Source organism: Artemia sp. Qi Xiang Cuo, chromosome 2 (genome assembly GCF_049724085.1).
Source record: "Artemia sp. Qi Xiang Cuo chromosome 2, ASM4972408v1, whole genome shotgun sequence".
Taxonomy (NCBI): Eukaryota; Metazoa; Arthropoda; class Branchiopoda; order Anostraca; family Artemiidae; genus Artemia; species Artemia sp. Qi Xiang Cuo.
In genome coordinates, this window is record NC_142795.1 from 31,011,832 (window position 1) to 31,034,904 (window position 23,073).

The window sequence follows — 23,073 nt, forward strand, 5'->3', positions numbered from 1 at the left end:
TTAACTAGATTTTCGTAGGAAGCAATTTATTTGTTTGACTGTAAACGCTACGGACCACATGACGCATTACAGATATTATTAATAATATCCCCTGAATATGAACAATGGCTTAAGACGGTGTAATCTAATGTATGCGTATTTTAATGAACTTAAATATATATTTTTGTGTCTGATCAACATAGTGTATTATGAATAATGGCAAATCAAGGATTTGTGCAATGTGTCACTTACATAGCTTGTATTTCATTGCAAATGTAAGTATTATTTCCTTAAACGGATATTAGAATGTTTATTAACCTTAAGAATTAGGCTATAAAGAACTATATTTTTAGATCAGCATCGGTCCTTTGCGGTGTCATCATCATGGTATCTGAAAATTTAAGGTCTGCCAAAACATGAATCAGAAAACAAATAAGCCAGTCAATGTATATTTTAGTTTTGTTTTTCTTGTGCTGTGTAGCGTTTTTGATGACTATTTTCTGGAAAGTGGGGGATTTCGTTTTCTGGTTCTTGTTTTGACATAACTTAAATTTTCTAGTGGCTGGATGGTTGTACGACAAAGAAACGGTCAAAAAATTATTGAAAAGAAGAATTGATAACTGAATTTCCTACAGCTGCTGCTGATCTTCTAATTCAGCTGCAGTAAACCTCATCTGGGTATATTTTTTTTACCTGGGGCGTGTTAATACCTATTTTTCAAGCGAGTCACAGTTTCCTTTTTAAATATAAATCTTAATTTGAATACTGTTTTATAAGATATTGAATTTATAGTTTGACTTCTAAAGGGTGAACAGCCGAAACTCTTGATCTTGATCCAAGTTTGATCCATTTAAAATGGTTATGAAGAATGGTCCGCTAAAGTGAAATTCAGGCTCCTGCTACAGAATAGTTACTAAATACTCAGCAACGTAAGGAGTTAATTGAATCTGCTATTCTAAAAGTAGGCTTCTCAGCTCCTTTGAGCATAGGGATCTCAACACTTACGGGAAAGTAAGATATTCCAGGGACTAAAAAGAAAGATAGTCTCAAAACCGTCTATTCTTAACGAATGCATAAATCCACACTTATTTTTTTATTCAATTATTTAAAAATATTATTTGGTACATCTCTCAAAATTAAATGTATTCTTAGTCTTATTATCATTTATTATATGCTTATTTACAATATTCTTGTTATTTTTTATTTTGTAGGCTTTCTCGTTATTTTTATATTTATAGCTCTTAATTATATTGCATTATTACAGTTATATCTTTATTAAAGGATTCTTGTTATTTATAATAGGCTTCAAATTTTTGAACTATTTTCTGGAAAATATTCAGCTCTGGATATCTTACTGTACTGAAGTTACACAACTAAATTTACAATTTTATTAAGTCGAGCAGTAAGAACATGGGTTCAATGATTAATGATCGTATCCATTGACAAATATATAGCACTGTATATTTCATGATGCAGACGCTGCAGTGCTGAATTTGTGATTTTATTTAAATGCTAACTCGAGTTGTGAAAATAAATGTTTTTTAAGTAATGATCGTGTCTCTTGAAAAATGTATAGGTCTAGATTTGATTTTGTTAAAATCATTTTCGTTACAAAGTCCCTGGTCTCGAAACCTTAAATAGCCTAAACAATTAAAATCTGTAACATGATTGACTTGCGACTTTATAGCCCTGCAGCCTGAACTTGGTAATGGTTTTATAGTTTTGAATCTTGCTAATTTTATGGTGCATTTGCTGCGAGAGGGGGGTGGGTCGGTATAGGCTTCTCAGAAATATCTAATTAATTTGCATAGTTGCTTTGGCCAATCTGAACTCGTATCCTCAAGTATACTTATCCATGTTATTTTGTCTAAAAAAACTCGCAAGACATACAAACGCACATAAGAATAACGCACTATTACTGTGGTCAAAGGATTGGGTACACTTGTAAATATTGGTTGAAGATAAAAAAAAAATGGTTGCAACAAAAGTATCTCCTTCATGTATCGATGATGTCGATAAAATATCGATGCAAAAATATCATCAGTTTTAGACATATGCATATGATGTTCCTTAGCAATAATACGAGTTATTATTTTGAAACTAACCTTTAATCTGATTATAGGCGGTCACTTGCAAGAGCGTCTGTGGATTTTGTTTCCAATGAAACAAGTCTTGGTCCTTACCTTTTTAGGATCGATTTCCTGAGGTTGATATCTATGATTCACTCAATACTTACAGTCAGATGGATCAAATCAGTTTTGTTCTTCAATTCTTTTACAAAGGCATTTTTTATCAGAAACGTAAGTTATTTTCCTTTGCCAGGTTATATTTTTTATATATATAATATCATACGGGTACAGGGTTAAAACACGACACGTTTATCTCAAATTCGTGAGGACTTTAATTTAGTAGTAGTCTTCATTGGAATAGCAACTGCAAAAAAAGCTAAAAAAAGAAAAAAACTTCGAATCGGAAACTGATTCGAACCGGAAAATTAGAGTAATTTGTCATGAATGAAATTTGAAAACAATTTTCATCTGTAAGGTGTAAGAGGTATTGGTTTGCTACAAGGTTTTACCAAATAACATTTAGATCGGTTAAGTGCCAAAAGCAGAATTGAGCGCAACACTATTTAAAATCAATTATTACACGTCAGAAAAAAATTCAAATTAACTCAATTTTTTAAAACTTCTTTAAAAAATATTAACATGTTTAAAAATTAGTGTTCAGAATCCTATGTGTTCTAGCTATTGGGGCGAAATAGAGAAACCTTCACCTGGGTGGGGACCAAATCCAACTAGAAACTGCTCACTACTAGAACAGCGATGGGAAGACGGTGAATAAGTGGACATATTTTGAACCGAATCCGGTAACTTATAAGTAAGAGAAAGATGACTTAGGATTCAATTTGAAGAATCAGACTTGTAGGAATAAGTAAATTTAATTATCTTATTGTACCATTCTTAAAAGTGACATCTATGAAAGGCCAAAGGGCCTCTCCGTGAAATCAAATGGATTTCATGGTCCATCTGAATAGTTATCAGTATAAACACTGCTCTATGAATATCTGCCATGAAAAATTAAAACAAATTGTCAAGCCCATACTATGTCTTGAGTTCAGGCACTGGGTCAGAAAGCTAGAGAAAGTTGAAGAAAGGCTGTTATTTCCGAAGTTTTTTTTTAATATTTGGACCGTTATGCTATAAACAGTGCGTGTATTTGCATCTCTCAGCTTAAGCCTATTCCTTGGTAAAGTATTTTTTTTGTCCTTGTCACAATCTGTTAAAGTATTGTTTTTCTGCCGTGATAAAAAGAGGGCTTAAAAGCCTAGAAGGAGCAGATGACATCCAAAAGGTCAAAGTAGTGAAGGAATTATACTTATATATTAGAAAAGTCCGAGTAAAGGTATAGAATGGGCTCGTGAAGTGGATGTGGAACTGCTTGATTCAATAGTTTTGTGAAAGGCTGTTAAAGCTGGTCAAACAGTTCGTGGTAACGAACTGTAAGTAAGGAGCTACCCAGCTCAATAGTAACCAAAACTCTAAAAATGGAATTTTAATACCAACAGATATATCAAAAGAATCGGCTTTTTATACTGATTTTAAGTATATAAATTTCATTAAGTTTTGTCTTACCTCTACAAGATCGCGAGCCTGAGAAAATTTCCTGATTTTCAATAAAAAGGGGAAACATCCCCTAAAAATAATAGAATCTTAATGAAAATCACACCATCGGATTCAGCGTTTCAGAGAACCCTACTGAATAGGTTTCAAGCTTCTATCTGCAAAAATGTGGGATTTTGTATTTTTTTTGCCAGAGGAAAGGTCAAGGGTGCTTGTTTTTTTCGGGGGTGATCGTATCGACCCAGCGGCCCTAGAATATTGGGAGAGGGCTTATTCAAACGGAAATTTAAAGTTATAGTACCTATTTTAAGTGGCCAAAAAATTGGAGGACATCTAGGCCCCCTCCCATCGCCCTTTTTTCTCAAAATCGTCCGATCAAAATTTTTAGACTAGCCATTTTGTTCAGCATAGTTGAAAGGCCGAATAAATATACCTTTGGAGATATCATGACCCGCCACAACCCCCGGGGAAAGATCTTTAAGTTGCAAAATTTGCCCGATGTTTACGTATAGTTTTGGCTATTGGGAAGTATGCATACATTTATCGGGTCGGGGGGGGGATTTTCTGCTGCGGGATTCCACGGAGAAGGACGTTTTCAGGGGGAATTTGCCAGAATTCCTAAACGAAGTTTTCTTATGTCTTGCTTTCTCTGTGCCAACTCAATTTTACTCGTGGAGATGTTAAGGGTTAACTATCCGCGGTAAATTGTCACCACGATTGGATTGTCTAGAGAATAAATCCATGGGGAGGAGGGTTTAGAGACATCATTTAATAAAACGATCAGAAATTAAATAAAAAAAAACAAGTTTTTTCAACCGAAATTAAGGAGCAACATTAAAACAAACGAAAAGAAAGTATTAGGTATACGGGGAGGATGCTCCCTCCTAAACATCTCGCTCTTTACGCTAAAGTTTGAATTCCTGTCCCAGTTCTTTAAGAAAGACTCCTGAAACACTATGTTCGTTTAATTAGAACCATAAGAAGGTTTTTAAAAGTACTAAAATACTTTAGCGTGAAAAGCGAGGTGTTGAGGAGGAGAAACCTCCCCTCATATATGTAGTAATTTCTGTTCGTTTCAAGTTTTAATGTTGCTCCTTACTTTCAGTTGAAAAAACTTTTTTTTTATTTAATCACATAGAAGAGTCGATGCAAACCAAATCGGGCGATTTATTAGAATGATATACCGTAGTCAAGGGCTTAAGATTCATGCGATTCACGTTATTGAATTCGAAATTTCCTGTCCTCCACAGCAGCTCATTTTCTTGCTTCAGTTATTTCTCCCTTTGGCTCTTCTTACTTTTCCCCGCCCAGTATGAGATTAATTTTCTTATGCATTTAATTAGCAACGCCGTTGAATAACTTTCTTTTTAATAAGAAGTACTTTTCGGAATGTTTAAACGCCTGGTCATTAAGAATCTTACCAAAGATCCTCTATTCCGTTCTGATTTATTCACGTTTTTTTTTTTCAAATGCAGCTTCTTTTTAGTTTACTTAATTGTCTTTTTTGTGCACTATAAATTTTTTAATAAGGACACTGTATCAGTAATTAGTGGCGGATCCAGGCCCCCCCCTCTAACGTAGTCTGAAGTAGTGTAATTTACTTAATTAACGCAAGTTTGCGTTAATTAAATTTGCTCCTAACGCAAGTTTATCGGATCAACCTATTCCCCCCCTAAAAAAAAATCCTGGATCCGCCCTTGTCAGTAATCAGATAATTCCGTATATCACTTATGATGTTTCTTATCCCGAATACGAGTTGAGACTTTGAGATAAATTTTTATTCTGAATTTCTGTTGTGTTTTCTGGAAGATCTTGGACGGTTTTTATTGTATATTGAACTAGTTTGTTTTTTTCCATTTAGGCTTGATTTTCGGAGTTTGGCATATCTATCCATACCAATGGTGGCGGCATATGGTTGCTATGGTCGGATGGTCATCATGAATGTTTTTTTTTCAAGAAAAAGCTCCAATTGCTTGTTATCAGATGTAAGTTGTCATAAAAGAATTTGAATAAAAAAAAGAACCAGATTAGCAACTTACTTGTATTTTGCTTTATGAATTAGGAAGTTGCTAAACTTGTTTACATTTAAAACCCAATATACGGCCAGGCCAGTAGGACCAACTATTGTTTATATTTTTTTTGGGGGGGGTGGTTGATTTTCAAGGGGGGGTGGGGGCAATTTTGTTTGTTTTCGTAGTATTTTCCATTGAGAATATCAAAAAATGTTATTTTTCGAAATCTTAAAGGAGAGGGGAGGGTGGGCAAATACTCCTTAATTGGTGCTTGTTTATATGGTATACTATTGGATATTATTGGTTGTTTTTAGCGTAGGATTTTGTTATAAGAATCATGTACTCTGTGTCTATCTTACTGAACTTTTTTTTTAAAGAAAAATTTATCCGCTTTATCATTTTTACTGTTTCAGTGGTATTTTTTTTATTTAAAAAAAATTGGATTATTATGTAGAATATGATACACTAAGTAAAAATCTGTACATTATGTGATTGTGTAAATTTAAAATTGCTACCTTGTTCTTTATATTTTTATTTTACTTATTTATTTTTCTTACGCAAAACAAGCCAAAATGCTTATTTTGTTTAAGGGGTCGAATGACATAAATGGTAAAAATTTAAGATTTTTATTTTCAGATATTGTTGTATTCTACTGTTTGTCCTGTTTCATTTGACACCTCATTTATTTAAAAAAAAATATTTTTAAAAATAAACAAACAAATAAACCTAATATAATTAGGTTTTAAATAGTGTTGTAACTGGTAAAATTGATCACGGTAAAATTGGGTATTTAACGTATTTTACTGTAATTTTATAGACCCCCGTAAAATTGGTATTTTACATAATTTACATATTTTACGTATTTTATCTATTTTACCGGTATTTTACCTATTTTACGTATTTTATGACGCCTTGCAATTTTCAGAATACAAAAGCGCGAAGAGGCTTGCAGAAAAAGGATTGAATATGGATTTGTTTTGTGTATAGCTGTCCCCCGTTTTAAAAGATCGTCTGTCTGATTTAGGTCTTTTGTTATCAGAACGATAAAGTGTATTATAGTACAAGTAATTATAATTTTAGAATGGTGAAATATTAGTTGAAATAAAATTACATTAGTTCTGTGAACTGTTAAAGACAGAAAGGGCTAAAAGCAGGATTGATAAGCAAGAAAAAAATTCAATGAAATAGCCGAGAAAAATGAGGGTAATGTCAGCCAGTGGACAAAAATAAAGCGAAAATGATAGAGGCAGATATTTCGGCAGGGACTTCAGCCCAGCTGTCTTCAATGGTAAAAAATGAAGGAAACTAACCTTGTGATTTAACTCTAACTAAGCAGAAGAAAGACTAAATCAAACAAACCAAAAAGCTAAACCAGAATAAATGACAGACTATTCACCAGTTAGATTGGGCAAGAATTCTCTGCTTAGTGATTGACTTAGCTTGTCTATTAGCCCAATTATCGTTAAAATTGTGGTATGACGATCTCAATTTAAGCTGAGAAAACATTTTATTTGAATCTTTTAATTTTAAGTTATTGTAACTTGGGTTAATAGGAATATCTCCAGTATCTCTATTTAAAGCAAGGTCTCTATATATGGATTTTTAAAAATTTCAATTGCCTTCCTAAAAGAATGTGGAAAGCCACTTGCTTCAAATATTAAAATTGTCTCATCAAAAAGAACTACATGGTCTGGATTTTTAACAATGTGGAGGACCAAAGCAGATTCAATATCCTCTTTTTATTTTAAACTCCACGTCTCCGATAAATCTTGTATTCATGCCGTCTTTTCTCCGGGAGCTGGCGTTTATCCTGCCCCCGAAAAAACCCCACGAAATATTTCCCCTTCCCCGCGGGAAATTTCTCACTATTTCTCCCATGGATTATTCCGGGCTTTTATTAGAAGGAAATTTGAAAATTCTACTCTCCTGGTTAAGTCAGGAGCAATCGTATTGTATCACCTAAGGGAGAGGCAATGGGAGGGTGGAGATAGAAACTGACGTATAATCGTTTGAGTCGTGTCCAGGACTTTCGTTTTTTTTTGGGGGGGGGGGCTATTATTCCAGTGCTTAGTTAATCAAAGTCATCAAAGAGTTACAAACTTCTTTTTGCTTGTATTTGGTACTTTTATAAATAAATGAAAAATAACATGTATATGATATGAGGAATGTGGCTGAAAGCGGTTTTTTAAAATATGCAAGGCTGTTAGGGTAACATTTCTTAGGTTTAAATGCAGAAAAAAATGACTAATATGATTTTACTCTTAAATAAATGTAAGTTTGATTTATTTATTTTTTATATATATTTTTATGTACGCATTGGATATCCGAAAACAGGCACTGTCCAATTGCTGAGGTATTACCCTAGGCACAAGATTACCAAAGGGATTTCCCTGTGTCCCATCACAACTAAGATATTGACCATATCTTCACTACAGTTTTTCATGCAAGAAGTTTGGTGATCCTTGCAGAGAAGCTTTGGACAGGCCACATATTTCAACCTGTTTCTGTTTGGATTTTTTGACAAAACATCTCCTAGGCTCGTTTCAAGGCTCCTTAATTTAAGGGTGAGGTGTTTCTTCCTTCCGTCTATAACTAAGTTTATAAACTAAGAGGTAGACTTTTTTTTAGTCAGAGTGTCAACAGAATTTATCATGAAAAGTAGAAAGGGACCGGGTTGGGACAGAAATTATATAAAGCTGAATATCGGAGTCATGGTTTATGTGACGTATCTAAAAAAGCTGAACGTAGAAGTTTTGCTAAATATGAAATATAGTAGTGATGGGAAAGAGAGAAACAAGAATGAAATTGAGCGTTCATGGAAGAAAAGGAAAACACGGGGGAAGCTAAAAACAATATCCCTAAATAATAAATTGTATAAACACAAAATAAATTCGTTTCATTTAAGAAATTTTAAGATGAAGCAATGGATAGTAAACACAGGATACTCCAACATACGGCAAATAAAAGTAGCGAAAACCCCGCGCTTCCTTTGGTGGTATGTATCCAAAACTTTTAACTGGTTTGGAGGCTGCATAAATATAAATTTAAAGTATAGGACTGCGTTAGAACTTAGAAAAAAACAACTCAAGATCAAAGATTCTTGGTGCTTGGAAAATTTCCCAAGTAGTACTACTTGGGACTGTCCCGAGTATTAACTAAGGTGTGTGCTGATACAAAAAATATGGCTTAGTGTTGTCAGTTCCATCACTATTTCATATTCCAGTTTTTCTTTTAGAAGCTGCAATGCCGCGTTGATAATCATCTACAAGTATTTCGAAAATCATAGTAAACACACCTGCTGCGCTCAATAAGCTTATATAGATTGTTTTTTGTAGCTTCTGCCATTCAATAGTAAATTATAGAATTAGGTTCAAAAGTGCTAAAAAATTTTATATAATGGGAACAACATAAAGGTATGGGGAAAGTTTGACTACTAGACCCAAGCCTTTTGGCCATTTCTTTGAAATTACGCACGAAAAATTTATTTTGCTGTTCAAACGGCGGTCAGTAGAGCTTAGTTATTGCACTTATTGAATACGTAATTGCAGCTAATTACAACAAGGTCTATTGAACACGGGGAAAGCCCTTGTTAGCCTCTATATTGAAAGCCACGTGGGTTATACAAAAAAGTATGCCGGCGCCATCTATGAATCAAGTTACCCAAGTATCATTTGATTCCTAGATGGCATTCTGTAGGCGATGGTGCCATCACAGGTATAGAACCGTGTCAAGTACTCCAATTTTCCTCTATATAAATACTTCTAGGATTATACATGTTACTTTTGATGTTTCTATCCCGAATACGAGCTGTGACTCTGAGATCAAATTTTACTCTGATTCTGTGTTGTGTCATCTGAAAGATCTTTAACGATCATTATTTTGGTCTGAACAATTTAATTTCTCTTTTTAGGTTGGATTAGTGATTGTTTGTTTCATTGGTTGTGATATGGTTGGCTATATGTACTTTATAGTACTTTATAGGCTATATGTACTAATATGTACTTTTTACCCATTAAACGTTCAAATCGTTTGTTATTAAATGTAAGTTGTTATAAAACTTTTTGAATTAGCAGTTTAAGAACTTACTTGTGTTTTATTGCATGAATTAGAGGCTTACGAGACTATTCTTTCCATAGTCTTATGGTTTTACTATGCAAGGAATGAATTGCTTACAAAAATCTTGTAGCCAGCGCAGAGTCGTATCGAGGATCTTTTTCGGGGGGATGGGGGGGGTTAAAAAAACTTAAAACACTTCAAAAATTTGTTTATATTCATTTTTGTTACATTTGTACGAGTCAGACAAGTATTTTAGGGGGGGGGGTTCAAACCCCCATACTTTCTTACGGGGGTATTTTTGCTTGGCAGGATTTATTTTTTAGTCAATAATAGAAAGTCTTTCCTTAGATTTACTGGGATAAAAAAGAGTAAAATAACGCGTATGAAGGTTTTATCCGAACCGTCTTTTGTTTGGATGAAAACCTTATAGAAAAGGAAACCGCAAGGAACCAAAAAAGTGGAAGCACATCTTGTTAATTCATTAGTTTGGTGAATGGACTTTAATTCTGGTCACATGATGAATTTTAAAAATAGCTACATAACATAGTTGACATATACCAAGTCTGGCATTTGATTATGATGGTTTTGCCATAATTCAAGGTTTAAATTTATATGGTTTGCATCTTTAAACTCAAAATTCTCTATGCTCTGCACAGATTCATTTTCTTGCTTTTTTTTCTTTAAACTATACAAGGCCCAATATAACTTTCATTGTATAATGCATTTTGTTCAGCAAGGCTTACGCTGTTTGATGTATTTTTTGTGTAGAGTTCTTTTTGAAACTTATAATCGTTTAGTTAATACGATATCTTATTTTGTTAGAGCAAGTTTCGTTAAGAATTGACATGAGGAAAAAAAAATTTAATGAAGTATTTTTTCTTGGCATTGATAAATTGATCAGTACACAACGATTGATAACCACTGGTTTTTTATCTTTCTATTAATAAATTTCAGTTGACATTTAGCATGTATTTCTATAGTCCTTATGTTACTGATAAAGTCCATGGTTATTCTTTAATAAGAATTAAATCTTTTATAAAGATTTTGTTTGATTTTATGCAAAGTGTGCCAAAATTTTCGTTTTATTTATTCCAACTTTTCATTAAAAATTCCTTTTGTTTATTGTATTGCTTATTATAATAGCGCTTTTTTTTGTTAAGAAAATCTTCTGGTTAAGTTTTAATTCCAGAACATTCCATACCATCAAGACAACTTGTAAACTAAATGACTTGTTTGAATGGCTGTAAAGAATGCTAGTAGAATTTCACTTCTGCAATGAATAGATATTTTTATTCCGTTGTGCAGTATTTTATTTATTATTCAACTATTCATTTTATTGCTTAATGTCACTTTTTCATCTTATTGTGTCCATCTTGAAGTAGCGTTGCTACTTTGGATTTTTTTTTGTTGCTACTTCTTTGCAACTCTGCATTATTTAATTCTTTTTTTTCAGTATTAACATGTCCCTGTTAGTTTAAAGATACTTTAGCGAATAAACTTTTTATACTATATAATCAATCATTCTATACATTCAATACAGCCATTCAAACAAGTCATTTAGTTTACAAGTTGTCTTGATGGTATAGAATGTTCTGGAATTAAAACTTAACCAGAAGATTTTCTTAACAAAAAAAAGCGCTATTATAATAAGCAATACAATTAACAAAAGAAAAGAATTGTTTCTACTTCTTTGCAACTCTGCATTATTTAATTCTTTTTTTTAGCATTAACATGTCCGTGTTAGTTTAAAGATATATTAGTGAATAAACTTTTTCTATTATATAATCAAGTTCTTATCGTTACCTAACGTGGCTGAAAAGCGATACAATATCTTAATGGAACGGTGCCACAAAACTACCAACTCACTATTTTTAGTGATATTTTATTAAGTGGCAAGTAAGTTATAAGGTTTTACGTGTATCATAGGTTAATGAGCATAAGGATGTGTCAATATGAAATCTGATTTGGTTATTCACAGCAAATCGGTGAACCTGATCATCGCCATTGATTAATGATTTTAAAGCCAAACAGACCATAGTTCATCATTCCTGACAAATATAGGGACAGTTTTCAGTCAAAACACGGGGATGAGGGAGCATCCATTTGCTAATTGATGTTTCGGAATAACTATGTTTTTTGCAATAATTTAATACTTTTCTCTATAAAAGTAGTGCGGAGGAGGGGTCTATTAAACACAGGAACACTTGTCAGCTGCCAACGCCTAAAAAGTATCTTATATGACTAATTTCAAATCTGAATAAACTTCAAAACAATTATGCAGGCAGAAAATTAATAGCAGAATGCAGATTTACCACCCCAGTCGAGTATGAAATTCAAACTGACGTGAGTAAGGTAAGGAACAATGAGCTAGAATAAAAGCAGAAAACGGAATAACATCTAAATATTTCGCCTAGAACACATCAGAAATATACCATGTTTAATGATGAAATGGGTTATAAGACCACGTAAGCAAACAAGATAACGAAAATGACAATTTAGTCAATGTAGTAAAAGAAAAAGAGACTGCATTCTAACAACCGCAAAACAAACAGGCGTATTTCACTTTACATGCCCATGCATATGCCTATAGTTTTTTCACTAGAAATATTTAAACGCTTATTTGGAAAAAAAACAATTGCCTTCTATTAAGGACTTCTTATAGATGTGAGAGAACAAGATTGCCCAAATTGTTGTGTTCCCATCCTTCTCTTCGTGTTAAGCCCTTTGTGAAGGCAGTTTTCTCTCAAAGCTTATTCGATTCTTCATTTAAGTAGTTGGAATTGTATAATAATTGTCATAGATTTCTTGTTGGAATTATCGTAAATTTATTGGAATTGTACAAGACAAAACAGAAAAGATGGGTATAAATATGACAACTAAAGTGACAGAAGAAAAACGCAATTCAAGAGGAGAGATGTATTCGGTTGATAAAATGTGAATATATCAGCAAAACTTAGTAGATTCAGCATAAACAAAATCAGAAGTCCATTAAGAAAGATTTTTTTTTTTTTTTGCAAATAGCTCTAGTTAAGTCTCCATCCCCCGTCCTCCCTCCCAGAATGCTTACACAGAGAATAGGAATCCGAATAAATTGGATTTTTTTTTGTCAAAGGTAACTCTTTTAGGAATCGAAAACTATTAATAACGTAAATAACATAGGACTGCCCCATTTGATTAAAAAAGAAGAAAAATGTCAATAATGTTAGTGCCATAAGTAATACCTTCTAGTGGTCACACTGGTAAATTTGGCAATTTAATCACACAAATGGAGTTAGTTTTTTAAGCAAAGACCTTAGAATACCGTGGATAGCAAGCAGCACTATTTTGTGATTTCTATGCGTTTTTTAATTTTTGGTAGACCATACCTTAATCCACTATTTAGGGATACATACTCTTTGGAAGACTCGGCTCAAATGATTAGCTCGTGATTATTTCTTGGTTTCTCTCAAAATAGTCAAGTGCATGTACATTCAAGCCGCAGGAAATTAAAATCATCTCAGGTTTTTCAATGTAATTTTGCTGATATTGATAGTTTGGTTATTGTAAGATGACTGGCAACAAGTTTTTTGTCGTCAGTTTCTGACGGTCTTTGGGAGTGCTTACCACAAGATCAGGAGCCACTTACCACAGTAATAAATGAGCTTCCGGACATTTTTTACATTCCCAATAGAGTGACAATTTGAGAGCTCTAAGACGAAGGTTAAATCCTTTTTAGCTTCTTCCTAGTGAGCGGGAGCTTACTTTTGTAGCAATGAGGTATTGTGCCTCACACGGTTGAGTAAGAATTTTACATGTGCTTGGTGGTAAAAATGAGGAAAAGCAGTAGAAAATTACATTCCTTGATTTTGCAGTAACATGAAGACATTGAGGAAATTTAGTACTGCTACTAGGCTACCTTAAGCATTGTTATGAAATTGAGCTCTCATTTTCTGTTGCTGTCAAAAAAGCGGTACTATTTTTCTGTTTTGTCAGATCGTCGCTGGATCCGAAATTAATAGAAACTGAAGGGAGAGCATGATCAAGCCGACTAAGAACCTATTGTAACTCTCTAGATTCTTGGCAGAATATAACAAACAAGTGAAATTAAATATCATGAGGGCCTTTGACATGATAAATGCGAGAGGCTTGTTACAAAAAAGACAAAGAAGATGTATGCATACACACGAAGTTTTAACGTAAGAGTTTGATAGTTTTACCATTATTTGGTGATTTAAAAAATTTAAAAGTTAGACACTTCGTACCATACATTTATAGAGCTCAAATGGGATTAAAAACAACAGACATTAGAACTTCAAAATAGTTAAATAATACTTTAAAATACTTAAAAAGATATGCCTGAATTTTAAGTGGTCTTGTTCTTGAAGTAACCAGTATGTAAAATAATGATTCCAACAGAAAATAAGTATACCTTAAACGGTATCATTTATGGGTGATAAATGAGTTTCGACAAATTATCAAGATAATCATTGTTACGTGATGTTTCAAGCCCTTGTGCCAAAGAGTATTGTGGAATAGTGGTGGCAAAAAATGATGCCTAAATGTAAAAAAAAGTATTTAAACATAAACAGGAGCCTTTCCACGCTGTAAAGAACCTTTTGATGTTCTGCTCAACCAATGAAATACTGGAACCGTATCCATATGTCCGTTATTCATAAGCAGAGTGTACCATCTTAGCATCTCATCTTCTGAATACACACACAGTGTATAACCACAAAACGGCGTGTCCTTAGTCCTATAAACAAAACAACTTATAGTGTTTACTAACTTGATCAACTTACTTTCATATGCAGAAGCAATATGAAGATATTAGTTACTGATTAGATAATGAAGATCTGTTATCCTTGTCGAAAAATAGATCCAGAATGAATTAGCAACTGCTAAAAACTTTCTTTTTATTGTAACTGTGATTAGTATAATAAACAAAGCTATTTCCTCGGGAATGAATGTGAACGCAAAAAAGTTCAACACTACAGTTACTACAGGACTAAAAAAAAAAAAAAAAAAAAAAAAAAAAAAAAAAAAAAAATGAGACAAGCTGAGAAAATTTGAAATTGACTAGTCCCTTTGTTAAAGCAGCGTTCACATGCGTGTCTAGACATGTTTCTGGCCAGATATCAATGTCTAGACAACTGCCATTCACAAGTCAAATTTGGTGCTTGGCTAGACAAGTTAAAGCTAAGCCTCCAGGTCAATATTCTAGAACTCAAAGTCTAGGGTTTTTGATTACAGCCAATTAGAATGTGTCAAGTTCCACTATTTTCATCATCTATGTTTACATTTCTAAACTGAAATTTAATATTTTGTTTTCTCATTAATTGTTTTTTTCATTTTAGGCAAATATGCAACGCCAGACATAATAGTGAAGCACAGCAAGACAATTGTTTGGCTTGTCTCATCCATTATCTTGTGACACTAAAAATAGGGAATTACAATTTTGAAAGTTTTACTTAATAAGCTCAATTGATTGGCTAGAAATGACAATAATAATCTATTTGAAACTAAATTTGTAGTTTTAGCTAAGCACTGAATTCTTCTTGTGAATGGTAATATAGACATGAAGTTCTAGCTAGACACGCATGTGAACGCTGCTTAAGTATAAGGCAGAACGTTAAGCAATAAAAGATAGAGACAAACAAATAATAACAGCCTGGTATTTCCCCCTTTAACCCAAATAATTATATATTTCACAATAATAGGAATCGGAATACGACTATGCACTTGTTTCTTAATTATAATTTTCTGTTAGAAGAGGAGTTGAGTGTATGATATATATATATATATATATATATATATATATATATATATATATATATATATATATATATATATATATATATATATATATATATATATCTTCAAACCAAATTTTGTCAACCATGTAAGAAATAGAATAGAGGCTTTTCAAAGAAAAGGACCTATCTCAGATGCGGATTACTCCTGCCTCAGCTGTAATCTAGGGGTTGAGCATGTCGCCCACGTTCTAGATGGGTGTTAGCAGCCTAGTCGTTTAAATAACAATTTTTCTGAGGTAATGAAACAAAGAAACAAACAATTTTTACTACTGGAAGTAAGGAGCAACATTGAAACTCAAAACGAACAGGAATTATTATATATACGAGGGTCGCTGCCACCTCCTCAACTTCGCTCTTACGATATTTCATAGTTATGTTTGCATTAATTTTCGACGTAATCACCTTTTTTATGCGCACACTTGTGGTATCGTTTCTATTTCACTTTTTGAAAATACTCTCCAATCTGCTTGTTAATAGGCAGTCAGAGAAATTTCCGGACGTTCCTTTGAAGGTTCAGACATTCTCAAAAGATTTTTGCTAACGAGCACTTTTGATTTTTTCCCTTTTTTGCCGCTTTTGTTGATTATTGGGGATGATAATTATCAAAGTCGATGACTCATTGTTAGGGATAAATACGATTTGTTTTTTATGCTCTTTTGCCCGCAAAATCATGTTGCACATTGTGCTTTATGGTTGACAATGTTTTCCATTGTTTTTAGTACATAAATGGGCTATTTGTCAACAGTATATGCTCCTGTTATCTCTCACCTTTTTAAGTTTTCTTTGACCGGAAAAATGGTTATGGAATAAGGAGTAACTTGTTTCCGATTTGGGTCATGGCCAATGAAACACCTCACGCAGTTCAAGTCCCATTGATGCAACAGTGATTTGGATTTCTGAAAAAAGAAGAAGACCATTCAATAAATTTATAGGAATGTACCGGCACATCTAGGTTCGTACATATGCATTAGTGCAGCTAAAAAAATGGTAATATGTCGCTTCATTATTGCAAATATATTTTTAAATGAAATATATCCGTGCTATGTTAGGAAACAATAATTCCACGTGACGTTTACTTCAATTATTTTTATGTTTTATGGAAATTACAAAATACTTAGACACTGCAATTCGAAAATTGAGGAGAAATAAACCAGAAATTCATATCTATGTTGAAGTTTAAATATTTTTGTTTAATGTGAATATTCATTACTTGGTTAACATACAAGAATCCACAAAAGGAATACTACTCACTTTTTGGTCTTTATGGATAAAAACTGTGCTGTCATTGACAGTCACTGCCACGAGTTTGTAGTTTTTCGATTTTCTATCAGCAAAGTGTACCACCTCTAGTTCTGGTTTTTTGTTAATCTGGAAAAAGAAAGAAGCCTCAATGGCTAGTTCCATCATATTTCAGCACACTCAGCAAGTAAGAACTAAGAGTGCTGTAAAGATCGATACTTAGAATTTATAACACCCTTGACAATATGAAGTGGGCGGTAACAGCTTTGTCAATAGACTGGTCGTAGTCTGCACAATCCTGTAGACCTAGTAGAAAGTGACTACGTAAAGGACACTTAGAGTCTCTCTTTTTTAATAACTCTATTGACCGTTCATTATTAATAAATATTTGTCCAGTCATTTTGATAATTGTCCCTTTACATAATCACTTTTTAACGACTAAGCGTAGAAAGTCGAGAAAGGGAGCTCTATCGTCTGTAAATTTTGAGATAAAAAGCCGTTTTTGGTGACAAAATGGATCGGATGGCACCTAAATGTTTTTTTTTGTTCGTTTTGTCACTCCTCCCCCTCCCCAGCCCAAACGGACTCAGACTAAATTTTAAGATATTCATTTTAATCAAAGCGGTCAAATAGTCTTAGAAATTTCCTTCCAGCGGTGATATGATGTTTACATCCCAGGGACAGTGGCATCAAGCTGTGCAAGTGAGCTTTTGGAGACAATGGATTTATAGCTACATATTAGTAGAAAGCCGGACATGTTACAACTTGTTGAACTTTTAATAATGCAAGGATTATTGGTCTGTAGACCAAATATCTAAGTAGGGCTCTGCCTAGATGTGTTGCCCTTTTTTACTCCTGATTATTCACAATAATGCAAAGATTATTGGTCTATAGACCAAATATCTAAATAGGGCTCTGCCTAGGGATCTGACGTGTTACCCTTTCTTTACTCTTTATTATTAAGGGATTGATTTGAGAATGGCTCTATATTGTCAAATTCTAATCACTAGTCCGGGAGCCAGACCACTATAATGTGACAACTAGGTGGTCAGAAAGACATATTCAGTTTGACAATAGTTTCTGACTATCGACCACGCTGAATCCGAATATGGGTGGTGGCAAAGCTGGAGATCACGGCTTGACCTTGTAAAAGCCGAAAAACACTCTTTTTAGGCCTATAAAACGTGTACAGACTGTTTATTTTTTTTCTAAGGTTGTACCACTCCGATTTAGTGGTGCGACATCTCAATTTGGTCCTAATATGATCTTTTCATAGAATATGTTAATTTTTTTCCGATATATTATATAGCCCAGGGGTTATTGGTTAATATTTACTAATTTTCCCCGAAATTCTCAAAATTCAAAGGTTCATTTTCAACTAAACCACGTATCTCGGACCTTTCTAATATTTTTTTGTTGTTCATTCTTTTCCAGAACTTACCTTTCGTATTTAGCTTTACATTGCCGTAAAGTTCAAAGCTTGAACTGTTTGGTGAAGCCGTCTAGAGTTTTTTGAAAAAGTGTAGGCCTAAAAGTATATGCAAAAATACATTTTTCCAAAATGATAACGCGACACATCTTTTATGCTATAATTAAATGCCAAATCCAAATATGAACTTTGACATTGCAGCCCAATCTTAACTTCGTTTGTTATAGGCTAATTACTTATTTGTAGGCCTAATTTTTTTTTTTGATTAATGGTATTACAGGACATGTTTTTATGACAAATTTTGACGCCGAGTCCAAGGGTAGTGTTGACTTGGTCGTCGTTTTCCAACTTTAGTTGCTATATGCTATTTAATTTGCTATAAACTCTGATTTCCTTGCAAATATAGTTGTAAATCCAGATTATAATGAACCTACAGAGATATGCAAGGTAGTAAACGGACACGGAAGAACCATGATCGACAGAAGCTGAAAGCTTAAACCTGATTAAAGAGTGTTTATTATTTTAAGCACTGTAAGTAAAGCTACAGGTAAAGCCTGTCAAAACGCAACTTCCGCATATCCCAATGGTTTTCCTCAAACATACAAAAAAAATACTGCTAATCCTTGTCCGAATCGTCACTATCGGCACCACATCGCCCATCCCATGCGCCAAGAATTTCGCATGGCCTTATCTTCAAACAAGGGCACTTTTTACCACACACAGTTTTACAGTAACAAAAGGTTGAAGCCTTGTTGACAGATGGAGGCCAGGGGGTCAGCGCTGAAGTCGCTGGACTAACTCCTAAAATGTTGTACTGGGTCCAGCCAAACTCAAGTGGGTTGAAGATATAGGGCTTAAGAATCACAGCCTGAAGAATAATGCTCCACTGAAGTATAGCTCTCTTGACGTGAGATACGAAAGAACCATCTGATGGGGGTAAGCTGTTCAAGTTCTTTTTTCTGGGAAATAAATGAATTTGGAAGTCACTAAGAGAATCAAATTTGGACAGCCTTTTCCTATAGATCAATACAGTCAATTTTATAGTGATACGTAAGAGATTGGGCTCATGCGTACTGATTGTTTTTATATAACTCTTCAGTCTTTGAGTAAGGTCAGTAATTTCGTGAATGAGCTGTGATTTAACAGAAGATGTAGCAAATGTTTTTTTGCCCTTCGAAAAGAAAAAACTGACCGTATCACATCCACTAATGCAATGTAGCAGCCCTATTGACTCTACAACAGTCCACGATGTTCTATTCACAATTTTATGGATCGGAAAGACTTTGTCACGGAATTGAACGTAGAGCTCGGGTTCAAAGTCTGGGTCACACCTGCAGAGGAATATTTCGCGATAGTCCTGTAATAAAATGACAACAATGTCTGTGTCATTTGCTTCAACAATTACTTGGGAACATCCATTTCTCTAGCATTTGGCAACATGGAGAACAACACGCGTGTCTGCTTCTTCATGTGGGCTGCACAAGTTCGCTTCGTAGTCCGGGTTCGGCTCTAAAGTCATTTTGGATGGGACCAGCTTTAGCACCTTCATTCTATCACTGAATCAACCAGAGAGGTAAACGGTAAATCTTAATTCAGAAAGACAAACATGGCTCCATAATTCAAAAATACATTCGATAAGTCTTGTCTTACCTTTTCACTGCATAAGCAAAATAATCTATTTTTCTAGCACCTTGCTCTTCCCAACGATAAAACTCTTGATCACTGTATTTCGTCTTCACTTATGAAATCAACTGCTGTTTTTTAGAACAATAGGTGTCTCGAAAATATTTACAAGGCTGAACAATCCGTCATACCGATCAGCTACAATATGCAGCTCGGTTGTAGATTTTGGGAGTAGATTTAAGAGCCTTGCAAGGATTCGTTTCGAAATCGTCTCAACGGTTTCGGTTTTGTCTGGGACTTGCGACCGGATTAGCATGAAATCTACCACCACACCAGTTCCCGTGACCGTGTTAATCGGAACTTCGCTAGGCCAACTTTCCAAACTTGCAGAGGTGCGAATGGAGTCGAGAAAACTTGACTTGGTAACCGATCGAAGTTTTAATACGTTTAAGGACATAGGTTAGACCTATGTCTAACCAAGTGTACTACTCCATGTATAGCATAGTAGGACCTAAGCCATGTTTAATGTAGTACTGATGGTGGGGTGTAGTACTCAAATTCTGAGGTACAGATCCCATGGTGTACTACTGCAGGGGTGAAGTAGTACATTATGTTGATGGTAGTACATAAGACAAGTAATATCCCTAACTGTAGGCTAGGGTAGGCTATGCCAAATGTTAGATATACTCAGCATTTGGCATTGGATATCCAAAATAACAGATTTGCAGTAGATTTGCTTAAGTTGGTCTCAGTAACATCAAGACTAATAAATCCTAAAAAATCCTTGTTCTAAATTAGCATAATTACAGTATACGCCAAATCTACATAGAAATGCTACAATATGTTCTTCAGACAGTTTGAGATTAAAAATCATTCTTAATTCCAACATGGCCTTGAGTTTTGATCTTGAAGCCTATTACTCATTTCCAGCAATCTGAAAGTTATTTAGCCTACCTGTCCATGAAATTACATAGTTACATAAGGCAGGCATTAGGCCTCGTTCAGTTCCTATTCTTAGCTCTAACCACTAACAGTACAGCTTCTCAATCACACTACCAACCTCAAGTTTAATCAGCAACCGAGTTCACAAAATTGTTGTTGTTGTTGATAGTACTTCCGGGATGTTACCCACTGCACACGTGACAAAGACAATGTTTTCAAACACTCACAATCACTTAATCTTTCACAACTATATTGGAAGGTTGGCTTAATAGAGGGCAATCTTTGAAAATAACCAGGGCAGGTTCTTGGCTTAGAATTTGTAGGGACACTGTCATTGTCCCATTATTATCAGCAGATAAACTGAAAATCAGTCACCATTGTAAATACATTTTGAATTAAGAAAAAAAAGTTGATATTTGGTTGAAAAGCAAAGTTCAAGTTCGGATTGGGCGTTATATTCTAGCATAAAACATGTTTTACTTAATCATTTTGGAAAAGTTTATTTTTGCATATATTTTTGGCTTATACTTTTCAAAAATTTCTTCACTGCTTCACCGAAAAGTTTAAGCTTTGAACTTTACGGCAATGTGAAGCTAAACACGAAAGGTAAATTCTGGAAAAGAATGAAAAACACAAAAATTATAGAAAGGTCCGAGATACGGGGTTTAGTTGAAAATGAAACTTTGAATTTTGAGATTTTCGGGGAAAATTAATAAATGTTAGCCTATAGCTCCTGGGCTATATAAAATACCGGAAAAAAATTAACATATTCTATGTGAAGATTATATTAGGACCACAATGAGATGTCGCACCACTAAATCGGGGGGGGGGGGTACAACCTTAGAAAAAAAAAACAGTCTGTACACGTTTTATAGGCCTAAAAAGGGTGTTTTTTTGCTTTTACATGGTCAAGCCGTGACCTCCAACTTTGCCACCACCCATATTCGGATTCAGCGTGGTCGATATAGTCGGAAACTATTGTCAAACTGACTGTGTCTTTCTGACCACCTCAACTCAGAAATAAACTAGATACGCTTTAGTGGCTCCCGGACTACACCAAGAATTATCTCAATCAATAAGTTATCATATGTGATTTAACAGTATTAACTGTATTAACTTCGCACAGTATTAACTGTTAACATGTTTTCGAGTCAAGAAATCCAAACTGTACTAAAGCACTGTCATGTTTGTCACAAAATATTTTTGGTGCGAGGTTTTTTTCCGCGACGTTACATAGCGTATACACCTCATGTTAAGATGAATTTAGAGGAGTTTAGCAAAATCAGCCTTTTTAAGTGGCGTCAAATCGAGACACCCAAAGAATTCTTTGCCATTTTTTTAGAAGAAAAAGGAAGCACACGCTGATTTTTTTTTCTTTTTTTAATCTCAAGCTTCTAGGTGTTGAACCAAATTCACGATTATAGATCATCAATTTTTGTATAGATGTTTCAATTAGACTGAAATTAAATTAAAGTCTAAATACAATTAATTTACTACAGTAAAGTTACTCTAAATATTTGGAATTGGAATCCAGATATTTAGTTGATGGTGAATTAAAAAGCCATAATTAGCAAAAAGAGCTAAGGAGGAGTCCGTGGTAATATAAACCAGCTTTTAATTTGTGAAGTGAGGAAGAGTATTGAACTGGATTATATAAGGAAAATACAGCAGCTAATAGCTTCTAAAATAACTGTTTAAACTTCAAACAGACGTAGTACTTCGCAAGCGACCCAGAATAGGTTGCCCAGATGGAGAGTGGGCTTCAAGACACTGACAGTACTGATCGGTGCAAAAGATTTTAAAAAAAGAACGAAGAGAGACATAATTCGTCAAGTTTTGAAGAAAAATCATGCTTAACCTTAATCTACCTTTTGACAAATAACAATATTTTTAATGTTCAGAAATTATGTTATTACCCAAGTCTCTGTAGCATTCAAGATAAAAAAAAAAGTTCCAGGCATTTAATCAGAATTTTTTTGGGGAGTGAGTGGAAGGATATAGGATAAAGATTCTTCAGGTTCTATCGATGGCACTTGAATCGATGTTTCAGTTGATGAATCTTTTTACAAGGACAGGTAACAAGCCTATCGTTCAACATTGTGGCAGAATAACAAAAAACAAATAAAACAGTTTTTATTCGATGTTTGAATTAAAAGTACGCAGAAAATTTAAAAGATTGTATTTTTTTTTGGAGACGGAGGGGAGAGGGTGGTCCCGAAGTCCCTTGGATACGCCTCTGCAAAGTTCACTAAAATTAAGTTACAGAATTTGGTTGGCCAGAAAAAAAAACGTTTTATTTGATATGCTAAATTAGAAGCGCCCAGAAACTTTCGGGAAAACTTTGTATTTCAGGGGGTACGTTCCCTTGGGTACGTTCC

General features: G+C 34.1%; 1 protein-coding gene across 2 annotated transcripts in view; it reads right to left on the reverse strand.

Annotated features, from left to right (window-relative positions):
* Window positions 1–11,807: 11,807 nt before the first annotated feature.
* LOC148955136 (uncharacterized) overlaps window positions 11,808–23,073 on the reverse strand; it is a 431,876-nt gene continuing 420,610 nt past the window's right edge. For both annotated transcript variants that reach the window (XM_089100529.1, XM_089100520.1), the window contains 3 exons: window positions 16,714–16,830; window positions 16,231–16,358; window positions 11,808–14,402 (listed from right to left, as the gene is read on the reverse strand). In XM_089100529.1, coding sequence (XP_088956655.1) covers window positions 14,225–14,402; window positions 16,231–16,358; window positions 16,714–16,830 — 423 coding nt within the window. In that variant the 3' untranslated portion in view covers window positions 11,808–14,224. The remainder of the gene's footprint in view (window positions 14,403–16,230; window positions 16,359–16,713; window positions 16,831–23,073) is intronic.